At 51.3% G+C, this 15,463-nt stretch overlaps 1 protein-coding gene across 1 annotated transcript in view; it reads left to right on the top strand.

Moving 5' to 3' along the window:
- Positions 1-15,463, top strand: part of LOC123346675 (zinc finger protein RFP-like) — a 36,840-nt gene that overhangs the window by 15,483 nt on the left and 5,894 nt on the right. Inside the window, exon 2 of the mRNA XM_044984150.1 lies at positions 8,570-8,642. Within this exon, the coding sequence (XP_044840085.1) occupies positions 8,570-8,642 (73 nt within the window). The remainder of the gene's footprint in view (positions 1-8,569; positions 8,643-15,463) is intronic.

The raw sequence follows: 15,463 nt of genomic DNA, 5'->3' as shown, positions 1-15,463 counted from the left end.
AACTCGGTATTGGCCCAAGGCGACAAAATGACAGGAAGAGACTAGGGCAGCTGGAACAGGGTGGGGGATTGGGGTGGGGAATGGGTTGGATTGTTACTTTCCCTTTTGTGTTTGGAATTTTACAAAATTAAAACCTAAACTCTTCTTTCTAGCTCTTAGCTCGTGTTCTGAAGGGGCTCGGCTGTGACCTTTAGATTGCGATGACATAAATCTTAGAGGATTTACCATGAAATCACCCTTCAGCTCCAGGTTTGCTCCAGATTAATGAATTGTTGCCATTTTCATGTGTTGTCACTAGCACACACCAGCTGCCTCTGACCTTAACCCAGGGAGCCCCTGTAGCCCGGCTGGTCCCAGGCGGGTGGTTAGATGTTCAGCAAGACACAGCCAAGCCAAGGCTCCTCTGCCAACACACTGTCACTGAAATAACTCAAGGGGGTTTAGTTTCCACTTATTGTTCCAAGTCTGTGTGTGACTGTGGATACCCTCACTGTGTATTAATATAACCCTTCTGCTACGGGGAGCTGGCAGCAACCAGGCCTGGGTTCAATATCTAGGGCAGTGGTTCCCAAACTTTAACAAACCGTGAACCCTTTTCACTAAAATGTCAAGTCCTGTGAACCCCCTCCTAAAAATGAGTATTTCCAGGGATATTCTCCTTGACCTGACTATAAATTATAAAAGCAGTGATCTTGGAAACATAAAATTTGTTTTTATGACATGCTTATTAAATACTATTTATTATTAATCATCGCTTATCGGGACAGTATTTTTATTACATAATGTAAACGGCAGCACACTTCCAAGCTCTCACTTTCGTAGCTTGTGTCACTTTGAATAAGCCTGTTATAAGACAAGGCTCCTAGGTTTCATCAAGGAGCATCAGATGTGAAAGAGCAGGAAGGTATTTAAGAAGCCGACTCAAAGAGTTCCTCCTACACAAGCATTCAGGTCTTCAGCAGTCCAGGCAAACAATGCGCATTACAATAAAACTTAAACTTGTTCTTCATAATAAGTTTAAAAACAATCCTAGCTGCCTATTTAATTTTAAAAACAGCCAAAAATATCCACCTCGCTTTCTATTTCTTATAAGGAATCTTGAAGTTTAAATCCCCGCAGTGTGATAGAGATGCTTGCTTTGATCTCCTTAGCTCTTGGAAGTCCAGGAGATCTGGGCTGCTGACCCATGCTGCCTAGAGTCCCTAGGGACAGCTCTGTCCGCCATTAGGGAATTTTTCCTCGAGAACCCCCTGTTCCATTTCGCAAACCCCCAGGGGTTCACGAAGCCCAGTTTGGGAACCCCCTGTAACATTTTGCAAACTCCCAAGGGTTCACGAACCCCAGTTTAGGAACCACTGATCTAGGGGGTCCTTTTCAACAATACAACAGAACCGGCTCCTGAGAAAATTACACAGCACCCCTGGGCGCCTCTAGAGGCAAATTACACACTTCCTCTCTCGCAAGCACGGCGTCTGAGTGTAGAAAAGCAACTTTGAATGAAAGGAGGGAAATCACACAGCATTCATTTGGGGAAACGCTGCAAGCTGGATTAATAAACATAAAACCATGAGCAAAACAATCACCCTGGAATACATTGGGCAGTGACCTTTTGTCTCAGGTTCTTAATTCAAGCAACCAAAATGTCCTTTAACGTGCCCACCCCTTCTCCCTCTGCAGCACTCACAGTGAAGACCCAGAATGTAGAGGTGCATCTGCAGAGTTCACCTCTTACCCTGGTGGCGGCGGTGGTGGTGGTGGTCAGTGAATCTTGATTGCTCCACTGTCCAGACATTTGCTCTGGCACCGGCTGCCTTGCCAGCCACTCACAGCTCTACTTACCACCGCACCAGCTGCTCAGCCAGTTATTGGCTCGCTGCCCTATACTCTCTGGGACATCTTCACATCATACCACTTAGCACAGCTTTCAGTGATTTCAGTGCTAGTGAGGGAGCCTCACTGGTAGCACAAACAGCAGAGCAGTCTATGGTATCAGAAAAACTCTCCCAACGAAGACCTTAGACCTGACAATCAGTGATTGCAGATCTGTTGGTATGTAACAAAACATCCCATTGAATCTTACCAGCTCTATTATTATACAGTGGACACAGAAAGCATTGGAGAGCAGCCAGGGCTTATACCATCTAGCACAGATATCTCACCACCTTCTCACACCTCCACTAGTCTTTGGCACCAACATCTCCTGCCCAGCAAGGGCTGTTTAGTTGAGGGTGAGCCCCTCAATCAGGGTATGTAAAGCACAGTTCTGCTGCCCTTGATTCACACAACAAGGATAGCAACACTTTAGTACAGGAGTCGGCAACCTTTCAGAAGTGCTGTGCCGAGTCTTCATTTATTCACTCTAAGGTAAGGTTTTGTGTGCCAGTAATACATTTTAACATTTTATAAATTTATAATATATAACTAAACTATTGTTGTATGTAAAGTAAATAAGGTTTTTAAAATGTTTAAGAAGCTTCATTTAAAATTAAATTAAAATACAGAGCCCCCCGGACCGATGGCCAGGACCCAGGCAGTGTGAGTGCCACTGAAAATCTGCTCGCGTGCCGCCTTTGGCACACGTACCATAGGTTGTCTACCCCTACTTTGGTACCAGAGTCCCCAATAGCAAACTGACTGGTGATCCAATACCAGCCAAAAGGGATCGTTTGGGCAAAGCAGCCCCATCATGCTGAGCACCGAGGCAGGGTGGGTGTGTCCATGCAAACAAGGGCAGCTCCTGAAGTCCTCTTCCCCAGCTCATCACTCGGAGTCAGGGGAGAGCTCAATCAGACGGTACCTACATTAAGAATGTCCTAGTTGGGTTGAGGGCACATCTACACAGCACCTGGGAGGTGTGATTCCCAGATGGGTGCATGTAAACATGCTGACACTGCTGGAGCGAGCACACTGCCAATAGCAGTGAGGCTGCAGCAGCAAGAGGACGGATTGGACTAGCTGCTGGAGGAGAAGCAGCTCCAGTGTCTCCTGGAAGGGGAATCCCAGTGGTGCAGGGGGGCTGCAGCCTGTGCTCCAGGGCGCTCTGAACATCCCGTTAGTGTCAAAGGGACCCAAGTGGGTAAAGATATTTGTATGCCAAAGTCTTTGCATGATCTGGGTTTGGTTATGACAAAAGGCAGCAAGTGAATGAGAGAAACCAACTGGAGTCTGAGGGGTGGGAGGGGATGATGAGGGAAAAGTAAATCTCACTTACAGATTGTCTGTCCTGGGATGCTTGTGAGGCTTCATGGATGTTGGTTCCATTGCTGGGAGATGCCTGAGTGAGAGACAAAAGAGACGGTTTCAGATTAAATACCCGAGTGTGTCTCTGTCTATTTCTCTGTCATAATGAAAACACAGCTCTAGGAGTTCAGACTGGGGACGCTGTTCTAATATGAAAGCCTTAAATCTCACCTCTCTTCTCCTTTCCTCTTCCAGACACTCTGCTGTCTGAACTGGAGAGAAAAAGGGGAAATCCCTAGTACCATTCAGACAGGGTGAGATTTTAGGAGAAGATTGTCTTTAAATTAGGAGAAAATTCCAGTGCAAACATCTCCCTGGGATCGTAGCTAAAGTTACCAACCAAAGTGACAGTGGCCAGGACACGAAGCCCTAAAACTAGCCCATTTAGCAGTGAGAAGATCCAGGGGCACTGGAACAGGGAAGACCAGGGGCCATGATGGTAAGACCACTGAGCTCTGCCCATTTTTTAACATGGGCACAGTTTGGGGGCAGGAGGCCACTGCAAGCCTTGGGCAGGTGCGGAGTGTCACAGTCAGTGGTAGTGCAGGGCAGGGCAGGGCAGCTGATCAGCTCCTCCCCATGAGGAACAGCCCCTGCCCACGGTGCCAGCTTCTTCCCAGTGCCAGCCCCTCTCAGTGGCCCCACCCCTGCACAGGCTGGGGAAGGGGCTGACTTTAGGGTGCACAGGCTGTGCTGGGGCCCTATGTCCTGGCTCCAGGATGGGGCTGGATTTCACCTCCCCAACCCCCCTGCACTGCATGTACAGAGAATCCAGTTTTGGGGTGCAGTGAATGGCACTCAGGGTGACTGACCAAGTCACTCAGGGATTGATCCAAACGCCTTTTATGTGATTTGGGAATCTTTCCTCTGCTTTCAAGAGGCACCAGATCAGGTCGTGGGATCTTCTTGTGCCTTGGGGTCTCTGCTTGCAAAAGAAGTTTATTAACACTCAGGTTATCGGCATCTCCGGGGAAGTGGCTGGTGAAGGTTTCTCAGTCATTGTTTGACACCAAGTACTAAGATCCATTGTACGTTGAATTATAATTTTGATGGTTCAACCCCCAGTGAGCACCCAATCAGCATCTTCACTGACATGAGCTGTGAATATCTAAGGGACACAGCCCTGAGCACCAGCCCCTTTGCCTTTCTCACCACCACTGGATTTCAGTGTCTGCTCCCAGGTGGCTGCCCCCCACAGACTCTCCCAGGCCCCCTGTGTCTGTCCCCAGATCCCCTCCTGCAGCCAGGCTGGACAAGTGGCCTGAGAGCCTTGGGGACAGGAGAGCTCTGGTTAGCCCATCCTCTGTACAGCGCAGGAGCCCCAGCGCCAGCTCCCCTCACACCCGCTGCCCTTGGCCATTGGGCCCCAGCCCTCACCTGGTGGGGAGGAGATTGGTCTGAGTACAGCACTGAGTCCCTGGCCTCTCTGCTGGAACTGACAAACAGGGAGAAAAATCAGTGCAGGCCTTGCCGGGTGTGGTCATGTTACAGGGTTACCTGCCCCACTAGGGCCCGGGCTGAGATCCCAGAACATTCCACAGGCCCCTGAGCTCCCATCAGATGGACTTTCAGCCAAGGCCGGTGCAAGTAAGTTTTGCACCCTAGGCGAACTTCCACCTTGCACCTGCCCCCTGCTAACTCCGTCCCCCGCTGCAGCTAACCGAGCCCCCTACCCAGGGAGCCCGCCACCCCCACCTCCTGCCCAGGGAGCCCCCTGCAGCAGCTACCCCCCTCTGCAGCTAACCCTGCCTGGGGAGCCTCCCCCCGCAGCAGCTGACCTCGCCTGGGGAGCTTGCCCCAGCTCACCTCGGCTCCGCCTCCTCCGCTGAGCACCACACGTCGCTCTAATTCTCCTCCCCTCCCAGGCTTGCGGCGCCGATTGGAGGAGACTTGGAGTGGGGGTTATGTGCTCAGCGGAGGAGGCAGAGTGGTGGTGATCTGGGGCGGGGATCGGTTCCCCTGTGCATCTCCCCCTCCCCACCCCGTTACTGCGGGCAGCCCTCCCCGCACCCCTCCCCCAGCTCACCTCCACTCGACCTCCTCGCCTGAGCAGCTTTTACGCACCCTCAACCACTAGGCACCCTATGCAGCTGCCTAGTTAGACTAAATGGTTGCACCGGCCCTGCTTTCAGCCTCAGTCCGTGTGGTGGCGGGGAGGAATTGGGTTATTGTCCTGGGGGAGCTGCTGGGGGAGGGAGATTTACCTGCTCACAGACTATTTTAACAGTTCTAAAGCTTCAACTTTTTGAATCTCAGTGTCCAGTGTCATTAAATAGTTCTGGTCTGACCGAAATATTCTCTGTTCCCCCCTATAATTTCCCAGAGCTGTGAACATTTAAATTGGTAACAATTGGAATGAAATGCTGAAACCGGGATTTTTGTGCAACTGTGAAAGTTTACAATAAATATAAAAATAGCTTAAAATGAGCATTATGTATCAAAATTATATAGCATAAAACAAGAAAGAATCCCACCAAGTCTGACTATCACTCCTTAGACACACAGACCCTGCTCCTGCAGGCTCAACCTCACAGGGAGAGCTGACGTCCATGTGAAGCCCCAGTGACCCTCCCCACCAGCACAGGGGCTGATTGCCAGACCACAGCCCTAGTGGTAAATTTTTCACCACAACCTCCAGGGCTCTGATCTTACAGGTAGGCCCCTTCCAACTGAACAAAGAGCAAGAGTCAGTTCCAGGAAGGGAAACACCCCCTTGCTGCTGCAGGCGGGGCATAGTGTGAACTCAGGAATTTGAAACAAAGCCTGTTACAAACTGCCCAGAGGGAGCCATGGCTGCAGAGAACCCCATGGAAAGTCTCCAGAAGGAAGCGACATGTCCCATCTGTCTGGAGTATTTCACAGAACCTGTCATCCTGGAGTGTGGGCACAATTTCTGCCGAGCCTGCATCAGCCAGTGCTGGGAGGGATGCGCTACAGCCGCCTCCTGCCCTCAGTGCAGACAAACTGTGCAACAGAGAAACCTCAGGCCCAACCGGCAGCTGGCAAACATGGTAGAAATCGCCAACGACTGAGTTTACAGGCAGCAAAGGGAAGCGGAGGGGACAGGGTTTGTGGGAAACACCAGGAGGCTCTGAAACTGTTCTGTGAAGAGGATCAAACCCCCATCTGTGTGGTGTGCGACAGATCCCGGGCTCACCGCGCTCACACGGTGGTTCCCATCCAGGAGGCTGCCCAGGAGTACATGGTAGGGAACTGCTGTCCCGTCTAATGGATAATAACCCGTAATTCAAATCCAAAGTTAATAGCATCACAAGTATCCTGAGACTGGTGTATCTATGTCATTCAGCTGTGTGTGGCCTTCATTGCGTGAAAGAGGCTGTACAAATTAATGATACTCCGGCCTGGCAAGAAAGGCAAGAGAACGATTTAAAAATTGTTGATGTGGGAAAGTTTTCTCTGAGCAGCTAAATCCTTTTCAAACCCAGCTCCCACCAGTGAAATAAGGGAACTCTCTGCAGACCGGAAGTCATTAAATGCCCAGTGAGGTTTGATTCACAAGAGCTGCAGGCCAGTCTATGTGGGAGTGCTGCCTTCAGGCTGGAGAAGGGGGAGTTACAAGCTGTGGCTGTTATTACTGACTGTGTCACAGTGTTTATTATTGTTATTGGCATCCCAGCAGCCCCTACAGCCCCCAGATGAGATCTGACCTCAATTGTGGGGGGCCCTGTAGAAACCCAGTGAGGGACAATCCCTGCCCTGAGCCAGTTACAATCTAACTCAGGAGTGGGCAAACTACGGCCTGCAGGCCACATCCAGGCACAGGCCCATCCTGCCCGTCCTCTGATCTCCTGGCTGAGGAGGCTAGCCCCTCCCCGCTGCCATGTTGTCCCACCCCTGGTCTAACTGGACAAGAGAGACAAAAGGTGGGAGGGGAAACTGAGGCACAAAGAGGGGAAGTGACTAGTCCAAAGTCACTCAGTATGTCAGTGTCAGAGCTGGGTATAAAACCCCATTTTTCCATGGCCAAGCCCAGTGCCCTAACCACTAGGTTACACTGTCCCCCTCAGGAGCATGGAACAATGATGACATGTGGACAGTAGGAGAAAAAGACTCCTTGAGAAAAGCCCCAGACTCACCAGGGAGATGAGGTTTCCCAGGGGGATTCTGAATTCCTGTGTTGCTCCATGAAGGGTTAAACTCAGATGCTACCGGTCTGCACTAGAGGAGATCACTGGGCTAAACACTGTGTGGGACCCTGAGCACCTTCAGTCCGCACACAAAAGGGCTCCAGACAGCTCAGGTCCATGCCAAGTACCACTGGGATTACACTGGGTTGTAGCAAAACTAACCCCAGGCTGGAGCTGACCAGTGCCAGTCTGACCTGCACTGTTGCGTACGTGGGCAAGGACCAGCCAGAGCTGTTCTGTTAGTCCCACCAGGCAGCCTTTAGAAATCTCCCAGAATGCACTGCTTCTGGGATCTTTACCAGGGAATGGGACAGTGGGGACCTACCCAGAGCGCTTTGCCACTGAAAGGGTTTAGGGCAGCACTGGGGGAAATCCCAACAGTTCCTTATACAAATCTGCCTCATTAGGAGAGGCCCTGAGGCATCCCCAGAATATAGGACATCCCCACGCCTGCCTGCATGGGGCCCTCCCGCACCTGAATCGATCAGCCTGCTTGGGCCCTCCCCCGCCTTTGTCAGCTCGACCTCACCTGCATCATTCTGCATGGAAGTGCCACTCACACCCCTGCCCCCACCCTCACTGGTGTCCTCCTGCAGCCTCGGTCTCCTTTTCCCTCTTTTTCACCGGACAAAGCCACACCCAGTGCTGGCTCCCTACCAGACACAGATAGTGCTCCACATAACTGGGATTGTGCAGCTTCCAACCAGACGAATGGCCTCCCGACATCTCATGGGGTTTGCCTTGGTGCCTAGACCAGCTCAGCCTAACCAGTGAAGTCCCCAGGGCTTCAGGGCTGAAATCCCAGCCCATATTGAAACCCTGGTGGCTTCTGGGATTTGTATCACTTTGTTCATTAAACCTCAAAAACAGATGTTTTGATTCACCCCCATGTGACTCCAATGTCCTGTTATGCTCTGTACCACTCATCAATTCACAAATACCAGTAAAGCTTAATTATAATTGAGATCTGTCTCTAATTACTAAAAAAGACTGACTCTGAATTGGTAATGAGTCTGATAATGACACACTCCCAGTCTGCACTGATAAGGTTTCATCTCCTTCGTGGCCCTAATGTCACAAAGTGATTAGGACCAACAGTCATCTTGGATGAAAACACGAAAAGCTCCACACCCCTTTCAACCATTCAAATTCAAGTTCCCAAATCATTTCTGTTTCTGCAGCAAAAAACCCAGACCCAATTGAAGACTCTGAAGGTAGAGCGAGAAAAGCTGCTGGGATTGAAAATGACTGGAGAGGGGAAAAGCCAGGAGTATCTGGTAGGTGCCTGTTGTTATGAACCAGCAGGGCCTGGCAGTGGGAGGTCTGTTTGGAGGCAGATTCCTGTGTGTGGCCTTGGTGAACGTGGGCTTGTGTGTGTTTCTCCATGACCATGGATTACTGGTTTAGATTGGTGCATAGACAAGCACTAAGTTTCCATTTCAGCTGATCAGTTAATGTCTAGCTCTTGTGACTTGCCCAGAAATCCCCCCCAAGTGAACTGAATGTCACCTGTGAAGTGCTGTCCACTGCGTCTGGTCATTTTGTGCATTAACATGTTTGTTTCTTTTTTCTCCCCTGGTGTCTCTGTCAGTGTAGTGCTGAGTCCTGCCTCCTGCTGCTCTGGGTCTGAATTCCCAGAGACCATGAATGACATAATATACGAACATGACAGACATGGAAACCTCCCTTTCAGAGATATAGGGGCTGAAGGGGAAGCTGTGAGAGAATCCTCTCCCTAGGGTAAAGTCAAATGTCAGAAATTTTCAACTAAGTTCTCCCTCCTGCACACTCAGCTCTCCGTGAAAGGACCCCAGGCTACATCCATGTCCCTGACCAGCCCTTGCCCTATTTTTGTACAGAAACAAACACAAACCGAGAGGCAGAAGATTGTGTCCGAATTTCAGCAACTGCAGCAGTTCCTGAAGGAACAAGAGCGACTCCTGCTGGCCCAGCTGAAAAATCTGGACGAGGAGATTGTGAGGATCCAGAATGAAAATGTCAGTAAACTCTCCGAGCAGATTTCCCATCTCAGTGAGCTGATCAGTGAGCTGGAGGGGAAGTGTCAGAAGCCAGCCAGTGAATTCCTGCAGGTGAGACAGGGAGAAACAGAGGCGCCCACTCCGTGGGTGCTTAAGGGCCAGAGCACCCACGGAAAAAAATTAGTGGGCGCTTAGCACCCATTGGCAGAAAGCTCCCCCCTCTACCCGCAGTGCCTCATGCCCACTGATGAACTCCTCCCCGTCCCTCCCAGCACTTCCCACCTGCCTCAGTGGTAAGAGGGAGGGTGGAGGTGTGGCATTGGGGAAGGGGCGGAGTCAGGGCAGCGCCTGGGGTTGAGCACCTCCAGGGACAATTAGAAGCCAGCACCTGTGGTTAGAAACATCCCAGATCCCCACACAGGGAAGGGAGGGCTCCTGAATCATAAGCACTGGAGCCAGCGGTCAGAGATCTGAGTGTAACTCGGCGTGTGCATTGCTGACATGTGAGTGACTATTGTTCTTTGCAGAGTTACAGACAGAGATCTTAGAGATGGAAAAGCCCCATTAGCTCAGGGAATCCATGGCCCTGGGATCAAGGCAGGGCCTCTCTTCCGCATATTTGCAAAATCCCTTCCCTGGGATCCCCTGTGTGAATCAAATGGAACTGACAGTCTTTCCTCTCTCTCTCTCCCTCTCCTTCCCCTCTAGGATGTCAGAAGCACCTTGAGCAGGTACGTAGCTCCCTCTCACTCCCCCTCGCACTTCACAATACTGGGAAAGGGCTTAATGGTGATGTTAGCACTGCATCTCCCCCGGGCTGTACAGCAAAACGTGTGGGGAAGGTCACATTCTAGATACAAATCTCTCTGATCAACTTCATCCTGAGGTTCTCACCCTTGCACAGAAAACTCTGGGATTCTCCATTCAGTGGGAAGGACTGACCTCAAGTATTTCCCAGAGATGTCACCTCCCTGGGGACTGGCCTCCTCAGGATAGTGGAGATGGAATATGGGTCTGTCACTGCTGGGGCCCTGGTTCCCATTCAGCCCAGGCCAGCAGTGGTCAAGTGTCTTTCCCGCCTGAGGACCGTTTGGAGACCTGTGCGGAATGAGCTGGGGAGGTGGGAGTTGGTGCCTCAGTCTAATTCCTAGGGGACAGATTTCTGCAGCTGGGAGAAGCAGAGGAATTCTAACTCCAGGCCCATTAGAGCAGCGACTCCCTAGCAACCACTTATATTGAGTCTCACAATTAACTGTAATCACATGAAATTGTTTCTCTACAGGTGTAAGAAGAGGAAGTTGCAGCAGCCAGAGGAGATTTCTCCTGAACTGGAAGAGCGAGTCAGTGGTTTCTCCCAGAAAACTATTGCGCTACAGGAGGCTCTGAGGAAGTTCAAAGGTACCTAGAAGGGATCCAGGAGGGGAAACTGGGATCAGTGTCTGAGACTGTGGAAAGAGAATGGCGCTGGTCAATTGGTTCATAATTACATTATCCTTCTATTTCATTGTTGGATGAGAATACCACACACTTAGGATCCAAGACACTCAGACTGTTCCAAAAGCATGGCTTGCCATTACAATTACTGTTAAAATAAGAAATGACAGACATACTGAAAGAAATACTGCCCACTTACCTTCTCCTGGGGCACAGGCAGGTCATGATGCCTTTCTCCTATGATGCTCCTTACAATTTCTGACGTATTATACACATCCAGATTATATATTTATTAGTTCTTTTCCAATCACCTTTGAATTTTATGAATAGGAAGTATCTTGTATAACTCATACACTACACATGCATGTGTGTTATGCATTGTAAGTATCTTCTAACTGGCAGCGCTTTTGCTGTCCAAGCTATTTTCAAGTTATTCTCGTTTTTTATTAGTTCATTACCAGTCATTACACACTGACATGTATGGGTCACTTTGACCCGTTTCTCCACATGGGATTTTTTGGACTTTGCTAAGTGCTCCTGGGCAGCACATTGTGGGTGTCTGGAGTCTTTAAGCACATTGTGTGGTCGAAACATCTCTTTATCCCACAGAGGAATTTATGAACACATCACTTAATAACAAGGTCACTTAAGGAAACATTTCCCTTATGTCAAATACAATGATTTCTGAAAATCTTACTTCATCATATAACAGAAAAGGTTCTACCAATCCCAAAGGATCGGACACATTACGCCCCAGGTTAACAAATGTTTCAGATCTTACCCAAATACACACTACAGCCATTTCTTGTTAACGAAACTAAACTTTATTAAAAAACAAAAGAGAGAGAGTATGGTTAAAAGATCAGTATACACACGGACATGAATTTGATTCATCAAGGTTCAGATTCATAGCAGAGATGGGAAGCTTTGTAGCTGTAAAGAGTTCTTTCAGAAATAGTTCATAGTCCAGTGTCCAATATCACCTTCAGGGCGTACCAGCATAACTGGGACCTCAGTCTTGCGACTCAAACTTCCCCTGATGAAGCCTAAGCAGATCTGAGATGACAGAATCAGGACCCAAGGGTCTTTTCTACAATTTCATGTCTTTTGACAAGTTGGGAGTTCACAAGGATGTTGGGTCCATTGCTGGGAGATGCCTCAATGAGGAAAGAGGTTTGAGACCTTTTCAAATTTAATACCTGAGTGTGTCTCCGTCTCTTTCTGTGTCATGATGAAAACACAGTTCTAGGAGATCAGAATGGTGATGCTGTTATAAATATGAAGCCTGAAATCTGACCTCTCTTATCCTTTCCCTCTCCAGACACTCTGCCGTCTGCACTGGAGAGAAAAAGAGGGGAACCACTCGGAGCACATAGACAGGGTGAGATTGCAGCCCCTTCCGAGCACTGGCCCCTCTCAGCGACCCCACCCCTGCTCCTCTTCCCCCGAGACCCTGCCCCTGGCCAGGTCAGAAACCAGAGCCAGGCTTCCACCCAGGGTGCCCAAGTGGCACTGTGGAGCTCTGCACCCTCCACCTGCCCTGGGTGGAGCACCCTGGGGAGCAGGGACATGGGACGGGGGCTGCTCTCAGTCCTCTCAGAGACCCACCCAGGACAGATAGAGGGTCAAGGGCTCTCCCCAGCAGGCAACGCTCCCAGCCTGGCCAGGGGTCAGGGCTTGGTGGGAAGAGGAGTAATGGGGCAGGTCCACGGAGTGGGTGGGGCCACCAGTGGTGGGATCTTGTGCCCCACCCCCAACTTTTACCAAGGTCCGGAACTCCTGGGGAGATCCCAAGCCAACATCACTCATTCCAGGGAGTGGGGACCTGGGCTGGGGGCTGCTCTTAGGCCCCCCAGAAACCCACCCAGGGCAGGTGGAGGATTAGAAGCTCTCCACAGCAGCCAAGTTCTCAGCCTGGCCAGGGGGCGGGGCCTCAGCAGGAAGAGGGGGAGTGTGGCAGGGCCATGGAGGGGATGTGGCCACAGGTGGTGAGACCTCGTGCCCCCCACAGCAACTTGTACCAGGGTTCCAGAACTCCTGGGGAGATCCCAGATTGACATCACACAAACACTCCTGACACCAACCTTAGTGCTGAGTTCATGCCCACTCTGATGAACAGAAACACTCGCTGAACAGCACCTGAACAGAGCTCTCTGCCCTGAGGGCTGACACATCCCTCTGGTTTACCCTAGTGGAGCGGTCTCCCCATCGCTCTTCTCCAACATCCGGCCTTTCCTGTGGGCATGGCTGGGCTCTCCCATTGGAGCTGCTCACTGCTTTCTGGATTGGGGAGATGCTCTCCCTGTGATGCTGCCAGCTCCTCCCTTCTCTCTGGGATGGGGCTGGGGCTCCCCTACCCAATGCCACCTCCTACTCTCTGGTTTTAAGCAGCTCTTCCCCAATGCTGCACCTTCCTCTCTGGTCCCTGGCCTGGGAGTGGAGGCTGCCTTAGGGGAGGAAGTTTCCCTCTGGGGTTTAAAGCTGGTACCGGCCTCCTCTGCTCCCTGCTCAATAAAAGCTTCTGACGCCGTCCTGCCGGTGTCTGTGCCCCTGGGAATGGAGCAGCCCCAGCAGAGGCTTCAGCTCCTGGAAGCAAATGAGAAACACACTAGGCCCTGATCTATGCTAAGGGGTGGGGGATGGGAGGTCAAGCTAAGATACTGTCGCTCCCCCATCGACTCCGCTTCCGCCTCTCGCTGCGGGGGAGAACCGGAGTTGACAGGGAGAGAGCTCGGGGATCGATTCATCATGTCTAGACTAGACAAGATAAATTGATCCCCGATAGATCTATTACTACCCGCCAATTATGCGAGCAGTGTAGACGTACCCTGAGGAGCTGCAGTGACGTCTCTGCTCAGTCTCAGGTGCCCAGGACAGAGGCATCTCCATGGGATCCAGGTCTGACCCAGCCAGGGCTGAGCTCTGCCCCTAACGCTCTGATTCTCTCTCCAGTGAATGTGACTTTGGATCCAGACACGGCTCATCCCGACCTCGTCCTGTCTGAGGATCGGAAACATGTGAGATGGGGAGACACATGGCTGCGACTGCCCAAGAACCCTGAGAGATTTGACACTGTGGTGTGTGTGCTGGGCTGTGAGGGATTCACCTCGGGGAGACATTGCTGGGAGGTGGAGGTGGGGGGTGAGGGAGGCTGGGCTATGGGGGTGGCCAGAGAGTCTGTGGGGAGGAAGGGATGGATCAGACTTAGCCCTGAGGGGGGGATCTGGGCTGTGGAGCAGTGGGGGGGTCTGTTCCGGGCTCTCACCTCCCCTGTGACCCCCCTGCCCCTGAGCCGGGCCCCCAGCAGGATCCGGGTTTGTCTGGACTGTGACCGGGGGCAGGTGACATTTATCGATGCTGGTGACGAGGCCCCGATCCCACTTTCCCGCCGGGCTCCGTCCCTGGGGAGAGAATCCGACCCTGGCTCCGCGTGGGGGTGGGATCCCAGCTCAGCCTGTGTCCCTGAGACACACAGGGGAGGGGCAGGGGGAATAGTTCTCTGGGAGCCCGGAGATCAGCCTCTCTAGCTTCACACACCCTTGTCTCTGTGACCTCTCCCTGTGGAGTTTCTATCACACTCCCTTGTCTCTATGACCCTGGAGGCTTCTGCGTGGTGTTGTCAGATGCTACCAGTGTGGGGCTCTGCTCTGTTCAATGTTGATATCAGTCGGCTGCGTGTGTGTGTTCCCTCCATGTGCTGCCCCGGCTCTGCACAGATCGCTGATACAGCAGACCCCGAGAGAACCCCCAATGATCACAGACTCTAGTAAGGTACGAAGGCACGTTGGCCAGGTTTATTGTCGAAGAGAAACACAGTCTCCAGCTCCCTGGCAAATGAAGTCCAAGATGCTGCTAAGGTGCAGCTAGCCAGTACTTATGTGCTTCCTGGCAATGGACTCAGCTCAGTCAGTAGCGGGACTTTCCACTGCCCCCTAGGCTGGACAAAGACACTGCCCCAGGGATGCATTCTTATACACAGGTACAAACACGTTACACATCGCTCCTGACGTATGGAGGTGCAACCCCTCTATTTGGCAAGGTACAACCCCTCTACGTAGTACGGTGCCACCTCTCACCTTGTACGAGTTGGTTCGAACAAAACAACTCTATCCATCATATTACCCTTTTGGCCCTGTCATTGGGATGGGCCAGCCTGTTCCTTGTTATCTGTGTGGAGTGTACAAGTATGTGAATGTTCTGATATCTGGTGTCCAGTACCTTTTAGGTATGTCTCTTTTTGCAGCATCAGCCCTTTCCTTGCCAGCTTCTGTGAGCAGGGCCTGCCTCTGGCTCACAGCTTAACTTTGCTTTATGTTAGCAAAGTCTTGACCATTACCTTAGTTCAGGCCTTAGGCCTCAAACCAGGCCTCTGATACCAAGGTTTATATCTCAAGGCCTCCTCTTACTACACATGGTAGAGAAGCCACTCTCATCACTGCCCCACAGACTGTGCAGCCTGTTTGCCACTGACCATTATGATCCAGGAGGAGTCTTGGGATTCTCGGTCAGACAGTGCCACTGAGACATTGGTGGGGGCGGGGGGGGAGAAACAGCCCACTGGAAGTGGAAAAATGGGTTTCTCTAGCCAAGTAATCCTAGTCCCTATGGCCTGGAGGACTCCTGTCCACGCAACATCTGGCCTCTTAGCTCTATGACTCCTGA

Source organism: Mauremys mutica, chromosome 12 (genome assembly GCF_020497125.1).
Source record: "Mauremys mutica isolate MM-2020 ecotype Southern chromosome 12, ASM2049712v1, whole genome shotgun sequence".
Lineage (NCBI taxonomy): Eukaryota > Metazoa > Chordata > Testudines > Geoemydidae > Mauremys > Mauremys mutica.
This window is presented reverse-complemented; position numbering and strand designations above follow the sequence as displayed.